General features: G+C 47.6%; 1 protein-coding gene across 2 annotated transcripts; it reads right to left on the reverse strand.

Annotated features, from left to right (window-relative positions):
- Nucleotides 1-774: 774 nt before the first annotated feature.
- Nucleotides 775-19,905, reverse strand: ERGIC3 (ERGIC and golgi 3). 2 transcript variants are annotated; one of them, XM_030462943.1, is made up of 13 exons: nucleotides 19,759-19,905; nucleotides 19,547-19,617; nucleotides 18,705-18,792; nucleotides 17,003-17,122; nucleotides 15,744-15,837; nucleotides 14,433-14,598; nucleotides 12,386-12,443; nucleotides 8,881-8,912; nucleotides 8,373-8,469; nucleotides 6,740-6,804; nucleotides 4,882-5,018; nucleotides 4,053-4,108; nucleotides 775-1,504 (listed from the first exon to the last, which is right to left on the reverse strand). In XM_030462943.1, exons 1-13 carry the CDS (start codon nucleotides 19,844-19,846, stop codon nucleotides 1,461-1,463), a joined length of 1,116 nt encoding a protein of 371 aa, XP_030318803.1. In that variant the 5' UTR covers nucleotides 19,847-19,905; the 3' UTR covers nucleotides 775-1,460. The 2 variants fall into 2 exon arrangements, with proteins under 2 accessions (XP_030318803.1, XP_030318802.1); XM_030462942.1 differs by having other exon boundaries at nucleotides 1,429-1,540; nucleotides 19,759-19,904.
- Between the last annotated feature and the right edge of the window lie 7,921 nt (nucleotides 19,906-27,826).

Below are 27,826 nucleotides of genomic sequence, written 5' to 3' on the forward strand. Positions count from 1 at the left end.
TCTGTTTTCTGGAGGTCCCAAGCAGTGTTTCTGTGATGCTCTCTCCTGCTCCTCCCAGGTTCATAAGCAGTTGGCTTCCTCATCAAAACCCAGCAATGAGCTGAGAGCTGGTTAACTCTGGGTTAATCTCTTGCTGCATTTGTTCCACTCATCTTCCCCCTCATGGTTTCAGATTTAGTTAGAGCTGTGTGCTCTGCTGAGCAAGAGGAGCAGGTCAGGTCACTTTTTGTTCCTGATATAACATAGAGATCCACATCCTATTCCTCACACTGCAGTAGTACTGCACAACACTGACCTGATGGATTTATTACAGAGCTCTAGTTCAAATGTATTTATTTTTTTTTACAAACCATTTTTTCCACAATTCTAGCCTGGAGATTGATTAATCTCCTTACCCTCACCTCAAATTGCTTCTCTCCACAGTTGAAAAAAAAACCCCAAATAAAACACAGGGTTTTGTACTCTGTGGTTTGTAGATAAATTAAACTATTTAAAAAAACCACCACCACCAAACAAAACCTACTTTCAGATGACTTATGAAATAACTTTCTCTGTTCCTATCACACTCACTGTGCACTGCTGGACCAATTGCTTGGACCAAGTTTCAAGTCATTAAGAAAGCAAATCCAGAACTGAGATTTAAGAGTAATGAGGTTGTTTTGCCTCAAAATGAAGCAGGACTCAAAAACATCTTCTTTTTCCATATTCTTTTCAGATTTCTCCCAGCAGCCCCATACCAAGCACAAAAAGAAACAAGACCCCATTATCATCAGGGTATTTACATACTTTGCCACAAAGCAGGTGTGTTTTAATTTCCACTTCCAGTACCAGGATTAGTTCAAATAATTTAATTATTCTTCCAAATGCTTTACCAAAACACACAGAGGATGGACTTTATTTCAAAATACAAACAGGGGGGAAGTGAAAAAACAATCCAATTTAAAAATCAATTAAAACTCTAAACACTTTTTGCTGAAACATCAACTTGCATCTTTTGTAAGAGGAGAATGAGGAGCAGCTGCCGGGCAGCCAGCACCCCCCCAGAGGTCTGGCCACACTCAGAAACGTTTTTAAGAAAGTTAAAAAAGCTAAAAAGCTTCTTTGATGGCAACTTCAGTCCCTTCCAGGTCTCCTGACAGTACCACACACTATAGAATGCAGTAGCTCCAGCATCTCTTTCAGGGAGGGGGCAGGACTGATGAGCAGGGACTGACACAGAAGGGTTTCAGAGCAGGGGCTGCACAGAGCAGCAAGGTGCCAGCAGCTCCTCCCACCAGTTAATAGAGAGTGATGGGCAGCCAGAGTAAGAGGGGTCAGGGCCACCTGGTGATTCCAAACATCTTCTCCTGTGCACTCAGAATATCACTTGTGTTTCAACAAACCTGTTCAGTTCTCCTCAGGTTTTTTGTTGTTTTTTTGTTTTTTTTGGGGGGGTGGAGGGGTTTGAGGTTGTTGCTTTTTTATGTTGTCTTTCCAAGTTCAATTTTCTTCTGGATGGCACGTGCTGAGTGATAGATCAAGGAGTCAATGAGTCCTGCAACTAAAAGGAAAAAACAGATGGATCAAGCCAGACATGCCACGAAGAGAGAACAACTCACAGGGAAAAAACCCCACAAATTCTTTTGTCAGAATTCAAGCTCCCCCAGACAGAAAACAGCTGCTGATGCTTGTCAGTTTTTCATCTTATTAGGACAAACAAGACCCAGCTTGCAGGTCAAAGGTGATTAACACTTTTCCAGAAAAAGATCTCTTAAGAGAGCAAAAATGAGACAGGACTGAGTCCCATGTGTTTACTGATGAGTGAGAGGAGCTTGGAGAGGAAGCTGATGGCCAAAGCTTTACATCGTGGCACTGCCCCGGCCCAGCTTGCCAAGGACCTGTTTCCCTTTCTCACTTATTTCACAGTAACCTTAAAATTAATTATTTCACAACCTCATTCTAAGAAATCATTAAGCAATTACTTGGCCCTACACACGGACAGACATTTCAATACTATATAGAGATCAGCAGCTAAACCAGGAACTGAGTATTGAGTTTATTCTGCAGAACACACAATTATTTGCCTTCTGGTCTGAGTAATGCTCCAGATAACAGAGAGTTTGTGGATGTTTGGCCCTGAAATTCTCTCTACTTGTAGAACCAATCTGATGCTGCAACACAAAGCTGTTACAGACTGACCTGATCTGGTCTCTAAGCCTCAGTGTGGTGTGTGGCAGCCAAGGCCAGAACTGCCTGTCAGAGCTCAGCACTCCTAGGAGGCACCTGGGGTTGGCATCAATAGTATTTTTTAAAAGCATTTCCCTGAGTCCCCCCCAGATATGAATACAATGGGATTTATCACAGAACTCATGTTTAACAGGATGAGGTTAATGGAGCACAGCCTGCAGACCAAGGTTTATGTGACACAGGTACCTGTGTGAGGGTCCAGTCAGGCTTTGCCACAAATGACAATTGGCAACTGGAAGGACTGTCCCCCCCCCGTCCCCCCCAACACATGGGAGACAACAGGGGAGGGGCAGGGGGGGATGAAATGTTTCCTGGAGCTCTGCATAGGACTGGGCAACCATCCCAGGAAGAATGCTGTGGGATCAACCCTCAGGTGGTGACACTCTCATCTTTCTCCCCCTCTCTGCACTGGGCAGGATAAGTTCTGTCCTTTCCTCAAGCAGCCTGAAGGCCTTGAGAAGAGATAAGAGGGGAGGCTGTAAAGCTTCCTTAGCAAGAGAAGAAGTCAAAGCTTGAGAAGAGACAGTTCCATGGTAAGAGGGAAGTCATTCAGTTTGAGAGAAAGCAGCTGCTGAACAGGAGGAGAGACTGCTAATTAGGAGAGGCAATTAGGGGAAAACACCGACCCAAAACCTGTTAATTCTGATCACACAGCAGGGGACAAATCTTGGAAACTACAAGGGAGGTGACCACTCTACAAGCAACAATTGGCTGGGAGTTGAGGAGCAGCAAGAAATGGAGAGCATAGAAGGAAGAGAGACACTAAACCCTTCCCCCTGTCCTAGGATGAGATCATCACCTCCCTCTTCTCCACCACGAGACCAAAGTGATGCTGCTGGATCCTCGGGTGCTGATTTTCCTTTTTCTCTCTCTTCTCTTCCTCTATCTTTGGATGGTGCTTTATTTTCCCTTTTCTTTCTCTTTTCTCTTCTCTCTCTCTCAGGATTAGGCAAGCAACTATAGGTTTCATGGCTACCAGTTCTGTCTGTGTTCAATTAAACTGTGTAGTTGCACCCAAAACTGTGTTACCTTTACTTTGTCCTTGTGGGATCCAACAAGAAACTCCAAGTTTCCAGCCTTTGGAATGGAACAAGTGACACAGGTGATAAAGCAGCTGCCTTCTCAGGTCCAGGGAAAGCTGGGGACCAGAGCTCCAAGATGCCCCTTCACAGCTACACCATCTCCCTGCTTTGCAGCACCCTGGGCTATCAGCTGGAGTGATCCAGGCTGAGCTATCACACGTGTGGAGCTGAGCAGACATGGATGAGCTGCTCCAGAGCCAGCACCAAGAATGAAGTCCAGACACTCAAATGGCTCTACAGGAGCAGCCACTCTTTACAGGACCCTGTCTAGCTGTGAGGGCTGCACTGTTCATCCCTTCAGGGCACTCACTGGAGCTCCTGTGTCTGGGGACACCTCTGAGATGGCCCATGGGGACCTGGGGGGACAGATTTTACTGGCTTTGCTCCCACATAAAGCAACTGTCTGCTTACAGAGCCAACCTGCCAAGGAACCAGCACAGATGCATTACTACAGTACCTGACAGACCTTGAAAACAAAATGTTCCAAATGAAATATTGTGATAGGTCTACATCAGAATAAAATGAAATACTTAATAAAATGAAATATAATATGTTTACATCCTCTTGAAAGTCTGCAGTGATGAGGACAATCTGATGCCAGTGCCATGGCTCTGCAGAACATGCTCTATCCCCTCCTGAAGGCTGAAAGTATTTCTCCCCCGTAAACAGGAATTTATTACAACTTCAGATTCAGATCACAAATGTTTACATTTCAGAAAGAAAAGAGACTGAAAGGTGCAATACCTGTAAATATGCCTCCAACGATGGCACAAACTCCAGTGAGAAAGTGTGTGAAGGACCTAGGATGAGGAAAACAGTTTGAACAAAACCAGCATGATGCCAGTATCAGGTAAGTAACAATTAACTCGTCAAATCTACATCATATTTATCACAGTGTTCATCACAGCACAAATGTATACATGCTGTAAATATTAATAGCTGACAATTAAATAACCCCTGTTGGCCACAGAATGGAGTTTGTCACAGACTCTTCCTGAGCAGCACTAGAGCAGAATGCTCTCATGGCCTCAATGCCAACCCTAGGAGGCAAGCACTGAATTTACAAACCTGGAGGTTTTACTCATTCCTACCCAGACACACTGGAGAGCAGACTGCTGTAACACAGACACTAAATACCCAGGCACATGTTACTACATTTCAAGGTGTAGATGTTGGCTGCCCCTCATTATGATCCCAAAGACTGCCCAGCTACAACCCCTTCCACTCCCCCACAACTACACACCTGTGCTTCATGGAGGACCCAGAAAGAAGAAAGAGGTTACACACTGACTACAACATGCAGAAAAACTGTAGTAAGTGCAAAGGGACCAGGCTGGATCAGAGTGGGTGCTGCTGCAGGTGCTGGTAAGACAGCTGTGCTATAGAAATCTACCCATTAAAAAAAGACATTGAGGAAATTAGTCTGAATCAAAAACCATTCTATCAGACCTCTCTGCACCGATTTCCAACTCAGTCCATCTTGATACTGGGTTGAAATGCTTCAGGTGTTACCAGAAAAGCCCAAGTCTCTTTAGCCAAGGACATTGAATGAATGGACTGAAATGCCTCTTACCTGTGTTTCTCTGTCAGCTTCACCATCATGGGGGAAAGTTCATACAGCACAAACACACCAGGCAGGCCCTGGTCTCCCAGTAGCCCATTGGCTATCTTCTCATGACGTGTGACTGAGAACTGGTTAGTCCTGACCACCTAGCAGGAAACAAACACAGCAAATGAGGTTTTGGTAACTAGAAGCAGGAAAGGTCCATGTAAGGACTCATTACTACATGAGATCTGAGTGCTGTGAACAGCTGCAAGCTTTAGGGCAGATGAAATACAAACTATGTCTATCTTGCAAATGGTTGGATCACTCTGCCACCTCCCTGGAAGACAAACTTGCTCCAACATCTGCACACAGAGTGTGGATGTGCAGCTGCTGTTCTGACTGCAAGGACACGTGGTAAGTGCCCAGGAGCAGGAGGAGTTGGGGCCAAGAGCCTGAGGCAGTCAGGGTTCCAGGGTTGGGTGTTTGCAGAACTGTGTAGGACAAGGGAGGAAACTTCTGATGTAGTTGCATCCACATGTAGGTCAGTCACAGAATAACCTTGGTTGGAAAAGACCTCCCAGATCATTGAGTCCAACCATGACCCAACGCTGACAAGACCTTAACCAAACCAACCTTACATCTACACAACTCTGAAATCCCTCCAGGGATGGTGACTCCACCACTGCTCTCATCAGCCTGTTCCTGATAACCCTTTCAGTCCAGAAACTCTTCCTAACATCCAACCTAAACCTCCCCTGGTGCAACCTGAAGCCATTACCTCTTGTCCTATCACTTGTAACTTCATTGAACAGTCCTGGCACTGAACAAGCCTCAGAACCACTCTTGGGTTTCACCTCAGAGGAAACTGGTTTGGTGTTGAAAGTGAAGTTGGGCATAGGGTTCCCAGGGGTACAGGGTTACAGAATCACACTGGGCAGCACTGGTGGTGAAGTCTGCACCACGGCAGAGCTGCTCCTTCTGCTGGTGTTTTCTTTGTGAAACAAACCAACACCTTACATAATTTTGCTGGCCTAAGACTGTGGGGCCCAAATAATCCCAGAATCAGCCAAGCTGGAAGGGACTCATCAGGATCATCAAGTCCAACTCCTGTCCCTGTGTCGGGCACACAATATCTAACAATATCTAATATCTAACCTAAACCTCTTCTGATTCATCTTCCTACACTTTCCCCAAGTCCTGTCTTTGGTCACAATGATAACTGGCAGGTCTGATTTGATTTGGTTTTTAAAAAGAGGTTCTCTGTAGAGCTCTTGAGATCCCCTGGCAGAATGACAGCAACCACAATAAATGCTTCCAAATGAATTGAAGAAGCCACAGTTCTTTCTGCCCTCTCAGGCTGGCTTCAGAAGAGAGCAGAAGTTTGTCTCTGTTCCCAGGATCTACATCTTGCTCTGGTATAGCCTTGCTTATTTGTTTATCCTACCTGTCCCAAAAGAAGGACGCATTCTGAAAGGAGGGCTGGAAACCTAACCAGGTTCTTTTGGAAGTCAAAGGAGTTTTTAAATGGTAGATAAGCTGATCTTAGGCTGTTCTATAAAGAACATTTTTAGAATGTCCTTTCTGCTTTGACTTCTGAGCATGCACTAGGAGGAATTTGTGATGGAAGATGATGAAAGTGGCATAGTCAGTTTGATCTAGGTGGGATGGAGAAGCCTGAAACCTGCTTCATGGCTGCTGTAAGATTACAGATACCACCACAACACAGGCACTGATATTCTTGCTGGGGTGGTTATATGAAAAAAGTCAAACAGATCACATTGTTCCACCAGAGATCACCTATGGTCAGTGTCAGAATCAGAGCAGAAGGTCTGAAGGCTTTCATGTGCCAAAGCAATAGGGAAAAAAAAAGGAAAAAGTTACTTACTTCACCATCTACTTTCATATACACTGTGGGGACCACTTTGACAAAATACTGAAACATCATGGAAGCTGAAATCAAAGACAGATATAATTAATAAACTGTAAAGAGCTGAAACCTTTCACTGACAGGTTAGGTAGACACAAACTGCTTTTGTTCAACTTGCCAAGGAACACCTTTCTGCACAACAGCTACTGGAGGTATTCAAGGACAGTTAAGGTAATGTCTGACATGAATTTTCCCTTTGCCACAGTGAATCTCACTCCTGTTCCAGCCAAAACGAAACCTATCAGCATTCTGGCCTTGACTAAATGGAAAACTTTATAGAAACCAATTATATTCCCACAGTTTTACCAGTAGCATTCCTTGAAAATCTTTAGCACCTGAAAACATTTATACTTAACAACATACTGATCTCTAAAAAGTATCCTGTATCAACTTCAGTGAATACTGCTGTTTATTTCTGTAAAGCATGGTTTCTGTCACAGCAAGAGACAAAAAGGAAGATCTGCATCAGTGAAGAAAAAAGATAGAACAACTCCTGGTGCTGCCTCAGAGCAGCCTCTTCTGTTCTCTTAAGGCTAATGGGAGCAGGAGTTGCTTGGAATTCTGTGGAACCCCCCAGAGAAGATTATTCATCCATTTCTGCAGGAGTAGGAACTCTCCTATACAATATCTTTGGCTGGTCTGCAATAAACATACATTTGACATAAAATTTGCTTTTCTCACTTCTTCTCCAGCACACCTTCAGTCCCAACTCCAAGAATTTGCCAACTGGTTCTCCCAGGCCCAGGGCAGAAAGCTTCAGCCTACAGAGACGATTTTACCAGCCAGCTAAGGGCCCCCCTCAGGGAGTTTGTTACTCTGCAGGAAAACTATAGCATCACAACTGCACCCAGCATTATGACACCTTCTCATTTTCTGTATTTTATTTTAAGATGCATCCTTTGGTTTGGGCACAAGAATTAAAACTGATGGTGGAAATTCACACAATTGGATTCAGGTAGACAAGACAAACTTTGCAGACTTCAACAGATCTAAAAAATAACTGTAGTCTGCAGTGTCAGGATCAGTCATGGAAAATGCATTCAAGCAGGCTGGTGTGAATAAACCAAAATTACAGCTTGAGCAGCAGTAGCATAAGGATTGCCCTTCTCTCAAGCCAGCAAACTGCAGCTATGTAGGGAATATAAGCAATATTTCAACTCCACTACAGCTCTTCAGTTGTTACTGTTGGGTTGATGAAGGTCAGGCAGACCCTGCCTCTCCAGCAGCTATCAATTAGGCCTTTTCCCTGTGTCCTGCATCTTCTGGCTGTCTCCTCCTGCACCCAGCAGCCAGACAGGGCTCACTCTGGACTACATTTGATGTAGGTGTTTAAGAAGGATGTGCTGTACCTGCTGCTGTGCACCCTGGAACACTGAAAATGGAGATCTTTCAGAAAGGTCACAGAATCAAAACACCTCTGCAGATTTGTTCCTGCTGAGTGGGGAGGCAGCTGTGACAGCAAGAGCACCCAGGGAAGAGTTCAAGTTTTTAACAAGACAGCATTGTGTAAGACTGGAACTTTGCTCCTGCTCTCTGCTAACAAGTATTACTACAGATGCTTAAGGAGAGAATTATCTCAGCTGACTCTTACCTTGGTGTGCAGTGACATCTGTCCCATCCAGAGGGTTCACAATGCCTGGATAATCCCTTCCAAAGGAGAGATGTTTGATATAGTGTGTCATGTTGATCTGAAACAGAAATGCTCAGAGCTCAAACAACTGCACAGCACCCAAGGGGCAAGGTAAGGGGCCTGAAGTTAATTATTTGAATATTTTCTCTGGAACAGAGACAGATCCTCCCTTACTCTGCATGTCCTAACAGTAAATTCCAAAGCACTTTGCCATGAAAATGTCAGACTTGGAAAACAGGAACAGCAGATGAAGGAGCAAGGCAGCCTCAGGAAGAGGAGAACAGGCCAAGCAACATGCAGATGTTCCATAACATGCTTCAAAACCCAGCAGAAAACAGGTCCCAGGTTCTATCAGACTCAGAAGGCAAATCAAGCCAGGACTGGCACACTAGGAACAAAATGTGACAGAGGGAGGGAAATCCAGAAGGGAAACAGACCAAGAAAACTGGAACACTTTGGGAACACTTACGTTATCAAGTCCGAAGCTCTGCAGATCGTGAACTGTAATAGAAAAATTATTTAACAGTATAGTGCAGACTGTGATAACAAACACATCTAGTGACCTGACAGCAGCCTCTGAGGGAGCTCCTCTCATTTCCATCACAATTCAGCTCCCTGCTTCCTCAGCAGGGAAGGAGCAGGAGCAGGCACTGACAGCAGGTGACAACAGGACCCAAAGGAATGGCAGGAAGCTGTGCTGGGGGAGGTCCAGGTTAGATATTAGGGAAAAGTTTTTCAGCCAGAGGGTGGCTGAGCAGTGGAACAGGATCCCCAGGGAAGCAGTTATGGCACCAAACCTGCCTGAGTTCAAGAAACATTTGGATGATGCTCCCAGGCACATGGAGTGATTCTGGGGGTGCCCTACAGAGGGACAGGAGTTGGACTTGATGACCCTGATGGGTCCCTTCCCACTCAGCAGATTCTAAGATTCTATAACCTAAAATGGCAAGAAAACTGCCTGGGTTACTGTCTTGATTGCAGTAAGGCAGGTGGCAGAGAAAACTGCTGCAGTGCCTTCCTGCCACAGACTGGCCACTGCTGGAGTGAAGGAAAATCACTAATTTGGGGTTACATCAGCTTAGGTATTCCTGTCCTCACATGAATGTATTCAGAATCTAGTGCAAGGTCCCAGAGGCAAGCAAGGAAAACTTCACTTATTTCTGTCACAACCTGAGCCATTAACTCCTCTACCTACTGTAAAATACAGGGGCACAACAGATCTAAGGAAACAGCAGAGAAAGTGTCCCAGAGAAATCACCATCCTCCCAGCACACCCAGTGCCCTGCCCAGCAGCCTTGCTGCTGCCACCCAGAGAAGCACAGGGACAGGAAAAGTCTTTGCAGGGACAGCTTGAGCAGGGAATTTGGGGATTCTGTCCTGCTCTCTCTGTGCCCTTCCTGCAGACAGTGCCAGCAGCACCACACTGGGGATCCAGCCAAGGGATCCAGGCAAGATGTGGGCCATGGGAAGCAATGGATACCTTCTGGTTGGCAACTTCAATGATTTCATGCAGTGCCAGAAGCGTCAGCCTCAGGATGAAAACACAACCTACAACCTACACAACCTACAACTTGACTTCAGCATTGTTGCTACTACGTTTGTCCCAAGTCCCACAACTGCCATGAAGCACCCAACAGGTAAACTCATGTGGCTCAGGGAGCCAGGGCTCACACTTCACCTTAGCAAAGGAAAACACCCTTCAAAAATCATGGAAAGGATTTTTAGGATCATTTTAGGAGCTGATGCACTCAGATCACAGACTGCTGTTAATTATTAATAAAGATTAGGAATGCTGCTCCCTTGAAGGGTTCCTGCTATACAGCCTGGCACAAGACACGCTGCAAAGCTAAAGAAGTGACTGAAACCAACCTCTCCTCCCTCAGGAGCAACCTGGGCTCCAAACCTTGCCTGTTTTTCTCCATATACATCAGTTACTCTCAAAGAGCTCATGCACTGTCTCCCCTGACCAGCACCTCAGCAGTGCAGGTTAAACTGAAGTGATAGGAGGGGAAAAACCAGGCTGAAATTAAAGATCCTTGTGAAACCTTTACTACAAATTTCATGTTTCAAAAATGCAATCAAGGGAACCACAAACACTCCACTAAATCATAAATATTTTCAATCAAATTACTCTTTAAAGATACAAGGCAAGGACTGGGGGAGCATGAGGGCTTTTGACTCCAAGAGAAGATAAGGTTCCAAACCATGTGAGGAACCTGGACGTACCTAACTCTATGGAACCCAACAAGATGCATCCCAAGTCCTGAGGGAACTGGCTGAGGTCACCTCATTTGTGCTTGGCAGAATCCAGAAGCTGTGATAAGGCCCATGGAGGACAGGGAGGTGACCTGAGACAGCCAGCATGGCTTCACCAAGGGCAGGTCCAGACTGACTGCCCTGAGGCCTTCTACAGTGCAGTAACTACAGGAGGGGACAGGGGAAGAGCTACTGCTACCATCTACCTGCACTCCTGTACAGCCTTTGATGTGGCCTCTCACAACATCCTTCCTGGCTGGAAAGATGGATTTGATGGGTGAATTGTTCAGTGGGTGAGGCATTGGTTGGATGATCACATCCAGAGGGTAGTGATCCTGTGCCTGAGGGACAGGATGCCATCCAGAGGGACCTGGACAAACTCGGGATGTGGGACCATGTGAACCTCATGAGGTTCCTCAAGACCAGGTCCTTCACATGGGTCTGAGCAAACCCTGGCTATCAATCCAGGCTGGGGAATGAGGGACTGAGGAGCCCTGAGAAGGACTTGGGGTACTGGTGGCTGAAAAGCTGGAGGTGAGCTGGCAATGTGTGCTTGCTACAGAGAAGGCCAACTGCATCCTGGGCAGCATCACAAGCAGCATGACCAGCAGGCTGAGGGAGAAGCTGTGGCTGCCCCATCCCTGGCAGTGTTCCATCCCAGGCTGGATGGGGCTTGAAGCACCCTGGGCTGTGGGAGGTATCCCTGACCATGGCAGGGGTGGCACTGGATGAGCTTTAGGGTCCTTTCCAACCCAAAGCAGTCTGGGATTGTTTCTATGATATGAATCTGCCCCTCTACTCTGCTCCACTCCACTCTGTGTCCACTTCTGGAGTCCTCAGCATAAGAAGGACATGGAGCTGTTTGAGCAGTCCAAAGGAGACCAGAAAGATGGTCAGAAGCTGGAGCAGAGGGATTGTTCATCCTGAAGAACTGGCTCTGGGGAGACCTTGGAGCACCTTCCAGTACCTGAAGGGGCCTATAAGATAGGGTCAGATTTCTCAATAGTGATAGGATAAAGGGTGATGGTTTTAACCTGAAAGAGGAGAGATTTAGATTAGATATTAGGAAGAATTTTTTTACACTGAGGGTGGTGAGACCCTGGCTCAGGTTGCCCAGAGAAGCTGTGGCTGTCCCATCCCTGAACACATTTCAGGTCAGGGGTTTGGAGCAACCAGATCCAGTTGTAGCTGTCCCTCTCATTGCAGTGGGTTTGGACTGGGTGACCTTTAAAGGTCCCTTCCAACCCAAACCATTCTGTGATTCTCTAAACTACCACTACTATTCTAGTCACTGTGTTTCTGCATGTGCTTGAGGAACACCACTACAACTTAAATTTTACTCTAAAAGTTCTGAATTGGTTTGAACTTTTCCCAAGGTATTCTCCAAAATATTTCTTCCAGAGATACTGATATTCAGGTCCTGGACTGAATACCTTACTTGAGGTTGGTTTAGAGCAGAGCAGAAAAGTTTTGTGGAGCAAATGAGACTGAGGGACTGTGCAGAAACATTCTCCCCCAAGCTCTTCCACACCCATGTGGCAGCACCTCCAGAAAATGTCCTTCCTGGCCATGATCATTCTCTGTAACAGAGCTTCCACACCATCCTCCCCACCCAAGCAGTGCTGCTGCTGCTGTGGAGAGCAGTGCAAAGACACTGAATGACAATGGTCAGACATACTTGGAAGCCAAAGGTCTCAATAAACAGGAAAATACTTTACCATGTACATGAGACTGTTGGAAACTTTTTCCTGGTGCAAAGTGGAAATTTCCAGCTACCTGCAAGAGACAGGAATCTTTCATTAAAAGGTTGGAATCTCTGCAAATAAAGCCATTCTGCTGCTGCTTGGTTTTTTAAATTTTTGTTTAAAGAAGATAACACCAAGCAACTCATTTTCCAAGGAGAGATATGAATCTCCCCTCTTCCTCACAAGCAGCCACGTGTAAAGCCATAATAACCTACTGGTGCTGATAAAAATTGGTCTATGAAGGTTGTTTCAGACATAAAAATGATAAGAAGGAAATATTTATCAAGAGAGAACTGACTGCTGCTGTGGAAAGTACAAAAAGGTATCACAGAAAAGGAGTGAAGAAAGTAACTGAGAGGGAGAGTGAACAGGGTGAAGAAAACAATGAACAGCCATAAAACCTGAAAATGGATCCATGCATCCCTGAAAACAAGCTGCATATAAAAATACAGCACTAAAGCCACAAAAAAACCCAAACCAAACCAAAATGAAAAAAAAAAGCAAAACAAAAACCCCACCCCCCTGCCCTCCAAAAACCCCAAAAGACAAAGATTGCTGAATTTCACCCTGGAATCTGAAAGGAATATCTATAGTAGGAATAGCTAACAACCACACAGACTCTGCCCTGGAAGATCTGAGTGCCTCAAGCTCATGTGCTGCATTACATCTCTGAAGTCTGTACAACCCTCATGGGAACTGCAGCCCTGAGGACACTGGGGATGTCCAAGATTCCAAGTGGCCCCCAGAAATGTCCCCAGGGACCCCCACCCATGGCCCTTGCTGCATCCCCTGTGAATCTCTCCTCACACAAATCCCATGATGATTCAGTACCCATGATGATGCTCAAATCACAGTGTCTGGCTTGGGGAGTAAAAGGTTTACTTTCCAGAAATAGACTGTGGTCTCCAGGGAGAGTACACAAAGATGTAAAAAAACCAGCAAAAAACAGAGTTTGAATTTTACAAAGTAATCAGCCTGGGCCTGATTTCTAGAAGGTATTTGGGTATGTAACCTTGGGTATATATGGGCAAACACAAACATTTTGGGTTTGGTAACCTGCCAAATGACAGGGTAGTTACATCATCAGTTACGTCATCAGCTGGTGTATCTCCTACCACATTTTCAAACACCAGATACAAAATCACCTCTCTGAGCATTTTCAGCTTTGAAAACCAATTCCCAGAGGTTTGGTTCCATTGTTTTCCTAAAGAAGGTAACATTTCACTGTCTCACACACCTCTGCTGGCAATCTGCTGGTTACTCTTATCTCCTGAATCCACTGGTAGCCTCCTTTTAATACCAACAGGGCAGGTGGGACAAAGAAGCTGCCTCACCCTCTCCAGGAACCTCAGCAAAGAGACTCCCTACCAGGATGGCAGGAAAAGCTCAGCTGGATGCTTCCCAACAATCTGCACAGCACCACAATTAGCTCCTTCCTGACCATCACTTCTGACTGTCCTGAGACCTTTACAGACACAACCACCTTGCTGAGCCCAGGGGTCACTACAGAACCCCAGACTGGTTTGGGTTGGAGGGACCTTAAAGCTCCCCCAGTGCCCCCCCTGCCATGGTCAGGGACACCTCCCACAGCCCAGGGTGCTCCAAGCCCCATCCAACCTGGGCTGGAACACTGCCAGGGATGGGGCAGCCACAGCTTCTCTGGGCACCCTGGACCAGGGGCTCAGCACCCTCACAGGACAGAATTTCTCCCTAATATCTCATCTCAATCTCCCCTCTTTCAGCTCAAGACTATTTCCCCTCATCCCATCCCTCAAGGCCCTTGTCCCAAGTCCCTCCCCAGCTTTCCTGGAGCCCCTTCAGGCACTGGAAGGTGCTCTAAGGTCTCCCCAGAGCTTTCTCTTCTCCATCCTGAACAACCCCAAATTTCTCAGGCTGGCTCCAGAGCAGAGCTGCTCCAGCTCTTGGATCACGACCAGCTACAGGTGGAACAGGAGAACAGAATACCCCAACACAGTCACAGCCATCATGCAGCAGGTTCACAGCAAAACCCACCTCTCACCTTGTTGACCTCTAGGAAGCCATACACTTGGCAGCCCTCGTTCTTCTGCTCTTGCATTTTCTGGCTGAAGCCTTCCCTCTTGCATTGCTCTATGGTGTCAGGGTTCTTGAAGGCCCATCCTCGCCGCCTGTAGGCTTCCCTGACATCATCACAGGTGTTGCAGCACCTGCAGAACCACAAGCACCACCTTACCACCTGTACCACTAGAAAGAGATGTTCCAGGTCAGGACTCTAATCCTTGGTGGCTTCCTCTTTGGCAAAGCAATAAAGCAAACATCAGGGGCAGATCTGGGAAGGTGGCCTGCTGCTCCAGCTTCTCCAGAGCTGGAGCTTCTTGATGCACTTTGTGAAATTTTGGCATGAGGATGCCAACTGACTGCAGAGCTGGAGTCTGACCATGGCTTGGCCTGTCCATGCTGACAGCCAAAGATCTCCATGGCAAAGAGACTTGAAACAAAAAGGACATCACTGTCCCACAGCTGTGAGCAGTTTGGAACCACCCTGTTTGAACACAGCATCTGCCTGATTCTGCATCTGTTCCTCCTCCCCTCAGCTTTTAGGGCAAGGCTGTCAACACTGAAGGGAGGGTTGATGGAAAGCTTCCTTTATTACTTTCTCCCTCTGGATAATGTCTTTGTCACCAGAAAAAGTTTTCTTTCTTGGTTCCATGTTTTGCTGGACCAAAGAAAAAGCTGAAGGCTGGAATGAAACATCTCTGAAGGACTCAGCTTGACAGATGGGACAGACCAGGTTACTACCTAGACAACAGCAGTGAAGGATAGTCCAGAATTTATGGACTACTATAGATCCATTCTTAAAGGAATCTGTAGGCAGGAGGAATGAGAAACCCAGTGACACCCATTTCTTGTGTGAATGTCAGACACCTGCTCTTCTCTCTGGTAAGGATGCAAAGCCTGCAGCAGAAGTGAGAAGGCAAAGCCATAAAGAGGTTTCATTCCAAGACAGCTCATCTTATGCTGAAATAATTCATACAGCTCCCCCTGGGCATCAGATAATGCCAGGAAAGATTCTATCAGCTGAGATACAATTTTGGGGCTACTACAAAGGTGGTGCTGTTCTCACTGCCCTTAAACAGGAGTGCTGATAAACCCAACCCTGCACACCCTGAACAACCATGAGGGCAACTTCCAAAAGCATACCAAAGCCTCAGCAGTTCCCATCACCCTATGAACGTGTGCCCAGGAAGATTCCTTTGCACAGACCTTTACAGATATTTGGAAATAAAAAAAGGTGCAAGCAATGTAAGAGCATGAACTGAAGTGCTCAGGAGGAGGTTACTGTAAATGTTACCGGATGTCTTCGGACTCTGCCCCGTAACAGCTCTCGCAGCGATCAGCATCCAAAGAATTTGGATCAAACACTTTCTCTTCTTCCTTCCCCAGCTCTAAGTAAGACAAAAGGATTAGAAGTGATGAAGCACTTGTAGAAACAGTGTTGTACTTTTGTTTCCCTCTCTGCATAATAACTGCTCTGCACCCAAACAAGATTTTCTGTGGGAAGCTGCACCCACAGCGCCCCTGAAATGGCAGACACGGAGCTGCTGAAGGGAGCAAGAGGCAGAGGACACCTCAGGAACAGCCTCCATAAGAAAGAACTGGCTCTCTGTAAGCTTTGCTGGAACACTGATCACAGGGCAAAAGGCTCTGTTAAAACACTGACTAAAGTAGATGCAATCAGTACCCTGGGACTGCTACAGGACCAATTTTAAATAGTTTTTGCTCCCAGGCATTAAATTTGTAATGCCAGCACCTCTGAATACAGAAAGGCTGCAAAGTGAGGCAGCAGTAAGAACACCACAGCCACATTCCCATGACAACAGGAACCAACCATTCAGCTCTTGGCTTAGCTCAGACTTTCATCTTGAAGAACAGAGCAGAAGAACTTTGTTCTTCAAGAAAAAAGTGATCCAAATCAACACATTTAGTTCAGGCTGATACACCAAACTACACTCATGTTTTGGAAATGCACAACCAGGACCACTGGAACACTGTTTCTGGTTTGTATCTAAGTACAAGGACTCATCACAATTGGCAAATAATGTACAGGAGAAGTTCATGTACCAAGGACCACTTGCTACAAGGTGTACCCCATGAACCAACTCAAACATCCCCAGCAGGCCTGGAGCACCCACAAAGTAAGGGCAGTAGGGTGCCAGGTTAGGAGTTAAGGGTCCAGTCACTGGAGCCTTCCCTGGGGAGAGGCTCCTTCCCCTGACCAGGTCACCTCATTTGTCAGCCCATTGTGACCTAAAGACACGACCAGAGACAAGTTTTGCCACAACAGCTGCTTGGTTTCAGACCATTAACTCAGCAGCTTTATTCCCAAAATGCATCCCCCTGAGTCCTTGCTGCAGTTTCAGAGGGACCAGGCAGAGGTCACAAAAGCAGCAAGTTTAACAGGAGTTTGTCTGGTCTGCCAGTTTAACAGATTTGGGTGCTATAAGCTCTTCAGGTTTGTGGGTTTAAATGTTCAGCTGCCACTTGTTTCTGTGACTCTCATGTGATGGGAAGGCTATGAGAGCATCCCCCAAGGACAGGACAGCCTCTCACCGTGTCTCTCAGCCTCTGGAGTCACACGATTGCCAGCTTTGTCCAAACGTTGCTTAAAAAGATTGTGTTCCACATCCAGCTGCTGCTCTCCTGCTACATCCATGGCATCAATGCTCAAATCTGAAACCCACAAGGAAGGAGAGCTGTCTAGAAATGATGCACGTTTGGTGTGGAAAGCTGAGGAAGCATTCAGTGAAAACACAAAATCTTTCAGCAAGGGGCACAGAAAGTGTTTAAGAGGAAGGGTGTGTGTGTCTGGGGCCAACTGATGTATACAGAATAAAAGGCATGGTGTAGAACCCAAAATCACCCTCCCAAACCTTGGTGTGGTGTTTCCAGCTGCTACAGAAATCATCACTGTGGGAGGTAAACACACTACAGCCAAAATACCAAAACCAAACCCCTCAAAGCCCACAGTCATTTTCAGATGTTCAGGAGGCTCAGCTTAAAAAAAACCCAAACAAACTGAACAAAAGCTGCCTCCTCTCTCTACCTTCTGCCCCTTCCAACATCATGACCCCTTCTCCCAAAGATCCAGCAGGTCTGTGGTCTCAGCCTGGCATCCCAGCAAAGTGATACACCCCCTGGCCACACACTCTCCTGTTCAGCTGAACTAGACTGCTCCTCTGCAGCAGAGAGCAGAGGCTGTCAGCCTCCTCAGCCTTCCATTTTGATGTGTGAGGAAGGCAAAGATCAACACTTTGGGTGGTCAGAAGGACAACAGCATCACTGCACTGAAACCCCAGTGCACTACCCAAAAGCAGTACTACAGCAGAACAAGAGGCAGGGAAGATGACTGGACAGCTGGATGAGGTGCACACCAGTAACACCCAGTAAGAATTGCAAAATTTTCCATCACTTCATCCTGCAATTTTGCTTAGGGTTTAGTTAAAAGGTAATCAGATTATTAAGGCTCAATCTTGTAGAGAGACATTGTCAACCAGGTGCCTCGAATTGCCAGTGAATGGGTGTGAGTCCACCTGTGCCTGATTAGGACAGGCCCCTATTGGGCATGAGCAAGGCCAGGGGGCCAATAGAGGTGGGACACACACCCACAGAGAAAACCTCAGCTCACTCTGGTGTGAGGCATGGAGAGGCCAGCAGCTCGTCGAGCCTCTGGGGCAAGAAAGGCTCTTCCCACTACACTTCTACCCTGGAAGCGCTGTGTGGTGGCTGGAGTCCTGGAAGAGACCAGCAGCTCGTCAAGCTTCAGGAGCAAGAATGGCTCCTCCCGCTACACAATCTGATTTTAAAAATTCTGGAGAAAGCTCATCCCATGGTATTGGCATTACAGTCAGAAGTCAACTATAACAACCATGGCAATGCTGTGCCTTGTCAAGCAACTTCCAAAGGAGACTCCAGAGGTTTCCAACAACAATACAGGCAAATCTTGAGTCCTGGGTCAACTCTGTGCCAGCTTTTTCAGGATCACTGAGCTTTCTGACAAAAATACAACACTGTACAAAACTATAAGCAGCTTTAGACCTTAGCTTCATTTATAATCTAGAAAAATAATCCTGCCTGACTGGAAACACTGGTTCAAGCACCCAGTGATCCTGGCTGGAATCACTGTTGGAACAGTGGTTCCCCCCCATCCGTGGCCCCAGCACCAGCACAGCACTCAGGAGCACCAGGCACACTGAACCTCTTGGGCCCTGGACAAGTGTGACAATTATCCCCAATATTAAGAAGTCTGACTCACAAGCACAAGGCATATGTGGAAAAATAACATCTAGATTGATCTTCAGTTTATCTCCCCTGGATTTGTCAACGTACAGTTCTGGATGAACCTAGGAACAAAGGAAAAACAAAGTGTTCTGTTTCACTTGGAAGCAAATTAAAGGGCCTCTTTTCCTTGATTAGTGCAGAAGTTGATTTTTGAGACATGGGATTTGAGAGACACCTGAGCTGCTGCCTCCCACACCTTCCAGGCCAGCTAAGCCCTTGACACTTGTAAGGCTCTAAAAAACATTCATAATTTGGGAATCTTAGAACCTGGGGTGGGGACGAGGGCTCCTGCTCTTGCTTTGTATTGCTTGCTTGTAGCTGGCAGGCACAGAACAAACCCTGGGGCACTCTCTGGCTCACAACCCAACCTTTGCCCATGGAGCTCCTGGGGGGGAAGCACTGGGTACTGGGGTCCCGGGGGGGTAATGGGGTTCAGGGGGATACTAGGGTTCAGAGGGTGCTGGGGCCCGGGGAGCCAGGGGCCGATGGGCCCGGCAGAGTGTGGGGGCTCGGGGGACTTTGAGGGGTGCGGGGGCCCGAGAGGTTACTGGGGCTCGGAGGGGTTCGGGGGCTCCAGGGGGCTTGGTGGCCCCAGGAGGCTGCGGGGGCTCGGGAGCCCTGGGGGGCTGCTGGGGCTCGCAGGGTGCTGGGGTTCGGGGAGTACTGGAGGCTCGGGGAGTACTGGAGGTTCAGGGGGTGCTTGGGGCTCGGAGGGGGCTCGGGGGGCCGCCCCAGGCCTTCTCTCCGCCGGGGCACCGCGGGCATGAAGCACCCCCGGGGGTCGGGCACCCTCCCCACGGCCGCTCCGCTCCGCACCTCCTTGGTGAGGTAATACTGCAGCTCCGAGACGAAGAGCAGCGCCATGATGAGCCCGCTGACCACCGTCACTGCCGGGGAGACGAGAGCTGCTGTCAGCCACGACAGTCGCGACAGGACGAGCCCCTCAGCCCCCGCCTCACCCGCATCGGGTTCCCCTCACCGCCCGCCTCCCCGACCCGACCCGACCCGCTCCGGCCCGGTCCGCTCACCCAGCGCGCCCCCGCACGTCTTGACCCGAAAGTCTTCCAGGGTCTTGGGGAAGGCATCGAACCGCTTCAGCCGCCACAGAGCCTCCATGGCGCCGCGCGGCCCGGAACCGAACCCGCCTTCCGGGGCTGCCCCGGCACCGCCCCACCCCGCAGCCCTCGGAGGCACCGCCAGCTCGGGCCGGGAGGGGAACCGGGGCTCGGAGCAGCCGTGAGCCCAGCCCGGCAGGGTTCTGAGCGGGTTCCTGCCATGGGCACACGAGGCGGTTCGGCTGAGGGTGAGGGGAGGTGGAACACAAAGAGCTGACTCCGGTCCTAGTTCGGACTCCTGAGGCTTCTCACAAGTCGGTTCTGGTCACAGGTCATTGGTTCCTCACAGTATTTGGAAGTACTGTTTATTCCCTGAACGCATTTTATTTACCTTTTCTTCATAAAGAAGGATGTTAATGTTTTTGTCCGTACACAACCACTCCTCTCCTTTTCCTGAACCTTTGTGTGACACTGTGTCTTAAAGATTATCCCGATATTAAGATTTAAAAAATGACATTTTAAAAGATACATTGGGATCCTTTATATATTATAGAATATATTATAATATAAAAGTATTTTCTATTGCAACTGCTGAATCATAGGAGGAGATACTGCTTTCATCTGTATTGTCACTTTGGATTTGGGTTTGGCAGGTCCAAAGAAGGGGACCCCAGTGCTGGGGGGGGTCTTCTCATTGCTTCCTATCCAAAGGGACTGTTACCATCCATCACCCACCCACAGCATGAGAAATCTGGGAGCAGCCACTGATGCTGTGGATTTGTCCACTTTTGTCCAGTGCTTCCCAGATTAAAGCCTTGGAGGCTGATGGAAAAGTTTGCACCATATCCAGCAGGGTCTCAGCTCTCCTACCCAGGCACTTCCCCACTTTCAGCAAATATTCCACCTGAATCTGTTTTGAAACCTGCCACTTCTGAGTGCCAGGGTGTTGAAAAATAACTCAGAAACTTAAAATGACGTGATAATTTTGTGCAAGATATACTGTGTGCATCTACAAATTACAGCTGTAATCAAGGCACACAATTAGGATCACAGCTAGCACTGAGAGAGGACATTCTGGGATAATTAGGCCTGGAAGAAGGCAATTAGTCATGAGGTTTTGGGGGTGTTTCGTGTGCACTATTAACTTGGCAAAGAGCACTCAAGGTCTATACAGATAATTGGACCTAAGAAATACAGAATGTGATAAAAAGAACTGAAATTCAGGACAGACTGACTGCTGAACCAATCTTGGGCAGTTAGAACAACTTGTGGTATTGTGCCCTTTAGGTGAACTTAGCTCAATTTAATATCATTATAATACTAAAAATCAGATTAAAAAAACCCCTGCCAAGGTGAAGACCCATCCCCGGAACATCTGTGGTAGAAGAAATACTGATGTAACCATATTATAACTATATGTAAATTGCTAACCAATCCTTGTAAAGCAGATGGATTTGGAAGACAGGCAACTACAGTTCTGAGCATTGTAGAAAATCTGATTTGGTGTGTTTGATTTATGGGAAGCCACCAAGCACCCAGCTTTGTACAAACCTGCAATAAATAACCACCTGTCCTTCTTATATATAGGTGGTGTTGGGGTTTTTTTTGCCTGTGTTTCAAGAGCTAACTTAAAATGGCAAGAATGGCTCATGATCTCCCCATGAAGCCCTGTCTGTGAACCAAACTCCTCAGCTCAGTGTGTTCCATCAGCTCAGGTGCCTATGGAGTTAAACCTCAGAACTACAAAATCTGGGTTGATTGGTTGCTGCCATTTGGGGAACTTCATGGCTCTCTCTGACAGAGGAGTCAAATGGCACAGACCTGCTGAACTGCTGCCCAAGTTTAGGGCCTGCTGCTGCCTGAGGTGAAGGTTTCCATCAGTGACCAAACCAGCAGAGGGGAAGGTGCTGACATCCTGTGATTTTAGACTTGGGCACTGGTGGTGCAGTTTGTGTGATACTGATTCAAGTTTATGCTTGGTCCTGGCTACAAAACTCCAGATCTTTCCATCAGGTGACAACCATGGCTGCGCCTTCAGAATGTCACAGCCTGGAAGGTTCCTCCCATGAGGTCCTAAAGCTGCCCCTTCCCCAACCATCCCTTTTCCTCTGGCACCCAGAGCTGTCTGAGGGCTGTTGGGCACCTTCCTGCTTTGCTGCTCACACCCATGGCATTCATGGTCCTTCTCAAGGGCCTGATGCCAACACATCAGTAAGAATTCATCAGAAGTGGTTTTGCCCACAAAAGCCCTGTCAAGTTTAACTGGACACCTTCTTGCTGCTCTCCTCTCTTCTGCTGTGCACTGCAGCAGGAGGTGCAGTGCCAGTGGTTCCAGTGCTGACAAACTGCACCTCCACGTTCCATCATTTGTCCTTCCTTGCCTGAACATGATGCTTTTCATGAATTGGGCCATAGGCTGAGGAGGTATTTCCAGCATTTCTGCTGTTCTCCTCTTGCAGTCTGGGGAGTTTTGGAGAAACTGACAAACACAAGAAATTTCTTCCTGGTCTTTTGGGATCCTCAGTGGCCGTGTCCAGATGATATGCCAAGGAGCTACATTCATGGGGCTTCTCCTTGAGCCACAGCTGACACTGTTGGGTCATCTGCTCATGTTTTGCTATGACCAGAAGAATTCTCTGTTCTGGGCACTCGTCTCTAGTTTTCTAGGTTAATACAGTTATTACCTGCTTGGATCCAGCAGAGACAGCTGCAGGAGCTCTAATATCCTGGTGGGATGAGCAAATGCCTGGAATCCTGGAGGCAGATGGCTGGGAACAGAGTTCCCATACTTGCTTTCTGTTCTTTGTATTGCTTCCTTGCAGCCAGGGCAGAGATAGCTACCAGAGCTACATGAACAGCACCAGGGCACAGGCTGGCAGCTGAAGCCTTGCTTCCAGGTGTCATCTGAAAAAACCAAAATAGAACTGCTTGAGCACCACACATACCTGAAATCTGAGAGAGCAAATCACCACCACCATGCTTCCCTATTGCCAGTTGGAATGTGGAGGGAGGGAGGGGAGGAATGGGCCTGGGAACGCCTGTGTGTTGGCTTACAAAAAAGTGAGTTTTATTTCTGCCAGACCCTCTGTAGTTCTGCTGTCAGTTCACCATTAAAAATGCTTTATTAATCAACAATTTTGATTAGATGGAAATGATCTCCACACTTGTGTGATGAACAGCTTCCACTTGATTTCTGCAATTACAGGAACTTGCCTTTGACTCTTCCATCCCAGCTGCCACAGTGTAATTTGGTTGTGTTCTTCCCTTACAACCCCAGATAAGAGCAGAACAGAACTGCATGGAATTGTGCTGCTTGACATTCACATGGATGATGTTTTATGGACTGGGCAGTATAGGAATTCATGTGTGGTCCTACCACAAATCAGTGTTACTGCTCAGCATGGTGTGTTGGCATCAGGCAACCATGAATGCCATGGGTGTGAGCAGCAAAGCAGGAAGGTGCCCAACAGCCCTCAGACAGCTCTGGGTGCCAGAGGAAAAGGGATGGTTGGGGCAGGGGCAGCTTTAGGACCTCATGGGAGGAACCTTCCAGGCTGTGACATTCTGAAGGCGCAGCCATGGTTGTCACCTGATGGAAAGATCTGGAGTTTTGTAGCTGTGGTGCTGTGACCATTAATTTATCATAGACTCTTGGGGCACTTCCATGGGGGCTGCCCAGTGCCTGTGCCAGGGGGGATTTGCTAATTGCAAAGTGAACTGGACCACTGTGGGAGGGGACTGGAACAAGACTGAAACTGTTTCCATCACCTGAAGAAACCGGGAAGAGGATGGTAATGGAAGATGAAGAGCCCAGGACAGACTGGGGTTTCTCCAACCTTTCTGGCTCTTCCACCCTCAAGGTGAGCTGCTCTTTCTCCTGCAGGACAAACTGAAACCTCTCACTTGTCATCTCCATTTTGTCCCATTGGATGCCAATCCAGCCCATACCCAGGCTGTCACCTATAAGGTGACCTTATAGCAACCTTCCAATGTCTAAAGTGGGAATACAAGAAACTGGGAGTAGGGCTTATTACAGGGCTGTATAGAGAGAGGACAAGGGTAAATGGTTTCAAACTTGAAGAGGAGAAATTTAGACTGGACATGAGGAGAAAATTCTTTTCCTGTGAGGGTGGTGAGATGCTGGAACAGGTTGCCAAGAAAGTTGTGGCTGCCTCATCCCTGGAATTGCTCAAAGCAAGGATGGATGTGGCCTTAAGCATCCTGACCTAGTGGAAGGTGTCCCTACCCCTGCAGGGGGAGTGGATCTTGATCTTTAAGGTCCTTCCAACCCAAACCATTCTGATACCACCTAAAAATTACAGTAATTACTTACAGAGAAATAACTACACACACACACAGCAAACCCACTAAAATGCCTGCAGCTCTCCAAATGGCAACATCCTCAATTCATAATTTCCAGAGGGTCCCCGAAAAGGAACACTGGATATAAAAGCAAAAGCTTTTAAAGGGGGAAGTTGTAGTACTGCAGGTACAAACTGTTACATCCCTCATCTCCCACACCTGGTGTGTGTGACACAGAGGATTCAGGAGCTGCAGTTCCCACCCTGCCCTAACACAGCACCCTGTGTGCTGGGTTCCTACAACACCCAGCACTGCCTCACTGCTACAGGGATGCAACTGGGAGAACATCCTTCCAGGTACAGGGCACCTGAGTGGTACAACAAGCAAACCCCAACTGCTCTGGGGTTTCACTGCTCTGATGGACAACAGGGGATTTATCCTCAAGAAGGAGAACAAGCACAGACTCCTCTTTCTCATGATGCCACTCTTTGGCAGGCCAAAGGAAACTTGCTGCATGTTAAGAAGTCAAAGTCAGGCTCAAAACAAGAACAGAAGAGACAGAGCCCAAAACTGGGACAGCAAACAGCTCCTGAGAACAACACCTGGCAAGAACAGTGATGATTTTTCCTTGTCTATTGACAAAGATTCCACATTACTGATTTGTCTCTGTAGAGAAATACAATTTTGCACTTTTTACAAAAAAGAAAAGGAGCTGAGCATCTCATAATGAGCAGCCCAATAATTGACATAATTGACACATAATTAACACATCCTTCAGTTTGAGCAAATAGGAGAAGCTGGAGCTCAGAAGAACAAGCAGCTCTCAGAAAGGGACTGAGTCTACTTGGTGTTTCTCAGCCTTGCTACCAAGGTGCTCTGCACTGCTGAAGTGTAAAAGTCATGAGCATGAGAAGCAATCCCTCCAACATCATCTGTACAGCTCTGCAAGTTCAGGGGCTTCAAAACACCTAAGAGGAGGACAGATGTTTCAGTATTTATTTTTTGGAAATGAAAAAGAGAAAAATCCTGACAGGATTAACTCCTGTAAGGAGAGTGGATCAGGCCAAGCTGTTTGTGTGAATTTACTTTATGTAGAATTAAGACTTCTAATATATGCTAATGAATTTGTATTCATAACCAGTAGAATTCAGGGTTAAACTGAGAAAGAAGTGAACACAGCAGCTCAGACATGGCATTTTCCCACTAGAACAATGTAACCAATACAAGGTCCTAACGGGATTAACTTCTGTCTTGAAGATAATTAAAAGTGTAAGTCTTTTTCTGTAAGTCTTGTTCTTAAAACAAGTCTTGTTCTTGAAACAAGACACTGCCAAGGCCATTTAGGTGCCAGCTGGGCACCAAAGGATGTGAACATCTGCACAAGAAGAACATAAAGATGTCACCACCAACGGAGAAGAAGAAAGTTCTGGCTGGGGTCTGATATCACCTTGTAACAATAGAATGAAGTCAGCAAGAATTGAGAATGTAAGGATGTTGTAACCTCCCCTTTTACTGTATAAATACCCCTTATCCCTGGGAACTCTTTGTCCAGCACGAGCTGGGAGTTCCCCGGATCCGAAAATAAATACCTTTGCTGTTTAAAGGCTCAAAACTCTGTCTCTAAACAGTTTTGCTTGGCCTTTTTCAGCTTCGGAAAGCAGAAGTTTTTTCCACATTTGACCTTAGAAACCTGATACAGCAGAAGCACAGAACTGGCTTCTTCCCTGTACACCTTCTCCAAGACATCTGTCTCCAAATCCTGTGTGGTAAGGATCAGCCAGAGCATCAAACTGGCAGATCCCAGGGGTAAGCAAGAGAGCAAATCTGCCCATGTTGCAACCACTGCAAATGCTGCTGGTGCATCACAAATGAGGTGCAAGATCGCCAAGGAAAGCACCAAGAAAGCCAGAGCCCAAAGTTCAGCAGCTGGATGCAGAATTGATGGGGGGTGCCAAAACCACTGTCCTTGAAACTGTGAAAACTGTGAAGAAGTCAGAGGAAGAAAGAAGCCCAAGGAAAAATCAGAGAAACTTCAACCAAGGAAGATCGTGCCACCTCTCTGCAGTGGTCACCCTGTCAGAAGAAGCAGAAGTCAAGGAGAGCTCACACATTGTCCTCCATGCAGGACAATTGCTGGTCCATGGAAGGCCTCCAGAAGTCCTGAGATCACACCTCTGGAACCACAGCAAGGTCTTCAGTGCCTGCCCAGGAATCTCTGTGTATCCTCAGTGCAGGGATCATGCAGGCACCCTCCTCTCCACGAGCCCACAGGACAGCCCATGCCTCCAGTGGGTCTGGGTGCCCCAGCCCAGCAGCAGCATGGCACAGAGCATCACAGTTAAAGCTTCTCCTGGAGAAACCCCCCAGCCCCAGTCAGGAAGGAGGGCAGCACCTGGGAGCCTTCTGGAGGGTGTCCTGAGCAGGTCTGTGGCTCACACAGAGCCCCCCGGGCAGCTCCTCCAGGCAGAGAATAAAGAGTTTGCTCCCCAGGGATTGCTTGTGCCTACCTTTATCCAGACCATTCTGTGTCTGAGCACTTTCCCTGCAATGTTTTACCTCATCTTCCTCCCTCTTACAGCCTTGGTCAGGCTAAGACCCAGCTTTACAGGGAATCTTAAGTAGTGAAAAGCAGCCAATGGTTTTGCCTGGCATGGGAAGCTTTGTAGCCAGGCTGGAGGAGTGGCTGGGCTGGTTCTGAAGCTTTGCTTGTGCCTTATGCAGGTGCTGATGAAAGCTGCAGCTGCAGCTACTCCTTCGTCTCAAGACCTCCCTTTGGGTTCCTACCCAGCACCCTCGGGGCTTTTGGTGTCCTGTCAGGGAACCACCCTTCAGCTTTTTATCTTTCCCAGAGGGCTCCTCACCTCCTCTTGATGCCTCGAGGCCTCTCTCTTTGTTCTTCCATGTCCCATAGAGACCATGTGGGCCTTTTGGGGAAACCTAGGGGCTGCCAAATGGCCTTTCAAAGCCTTCCAGTGCCCTCTGTTTCTATTTTTCTGCTTCTGAGGGCCCTTCACTTGTCCTTTGATGTGGTCTGGAGCTCCAGATATGCTGCTTGGTGCAGACCAGAGCCCTCTGTGTGCCTTTTGGTACACAGTCCAGGTCCTCTCTATGTCTCTGGATCCCCATCCTGTGCTGCTGGATGCCACCCAGAGCCCTTCCTCTGCCTTTCTGTATTCCCTGGGACTGGCTGGTGTAGTAACCCACCCTGTCCTCTACAGGTGACAGCTGAGGGAAGTGCAGGGCACAAATGGAGGTTTGGGTCTGGGGGGACCAGGTCAGTGCAATTTCCTGCTGGGAAGATGCTTTGCCTGTGATAGGAATGTCAGTCTAAAAATGGTGAAGGGCAGAGGCCAGGGGCAGGAGCCAGGTGGATGTTGGGGACCATGTGTTGTGTGGCAGCATGTGGGTCCCTGGGCCTGGGGATCTCTGGGCTGAGAGTGGTCCTTGGCTACTGAGCTGATGCCTGCTCAGTGTGCAAAGTGTCCTCATTGCAGGCTGCCTGCTGGAGACCAAGAAGCAGAAGCTTCCCTTCCTGCATCCCTCTGCCATGAGGCATTAGCTCTTTCTGATGCAAAGTGTGCCTGGGCACTCTCAGTGGCCACCAACTTGCACACTTGGCATGGGCTGCTTGGGCCATGGTGCTGGCCTTGGTCTGGCTGAAAAGCTCTGGTTTTCATCCAGAGATGCAGTGTCCCTGAAGAGGACATCATTGCAAGAAGATTTCTGCTCAGAGCCTGGG

Source organism: Calypte anna, chromosome 20, assembly GCF_003957555.1.
Source record: "Calypte anna isolate BGI_N300 chromosome 20, bCalAnn1_v1.p, whole genome shotgun sequence".
Lineage (NCBI taxonomy): Eukaryota > Metazoa > Chordata > Aves > Apodiformes > Trochilidae > Calypte > Calypte anna.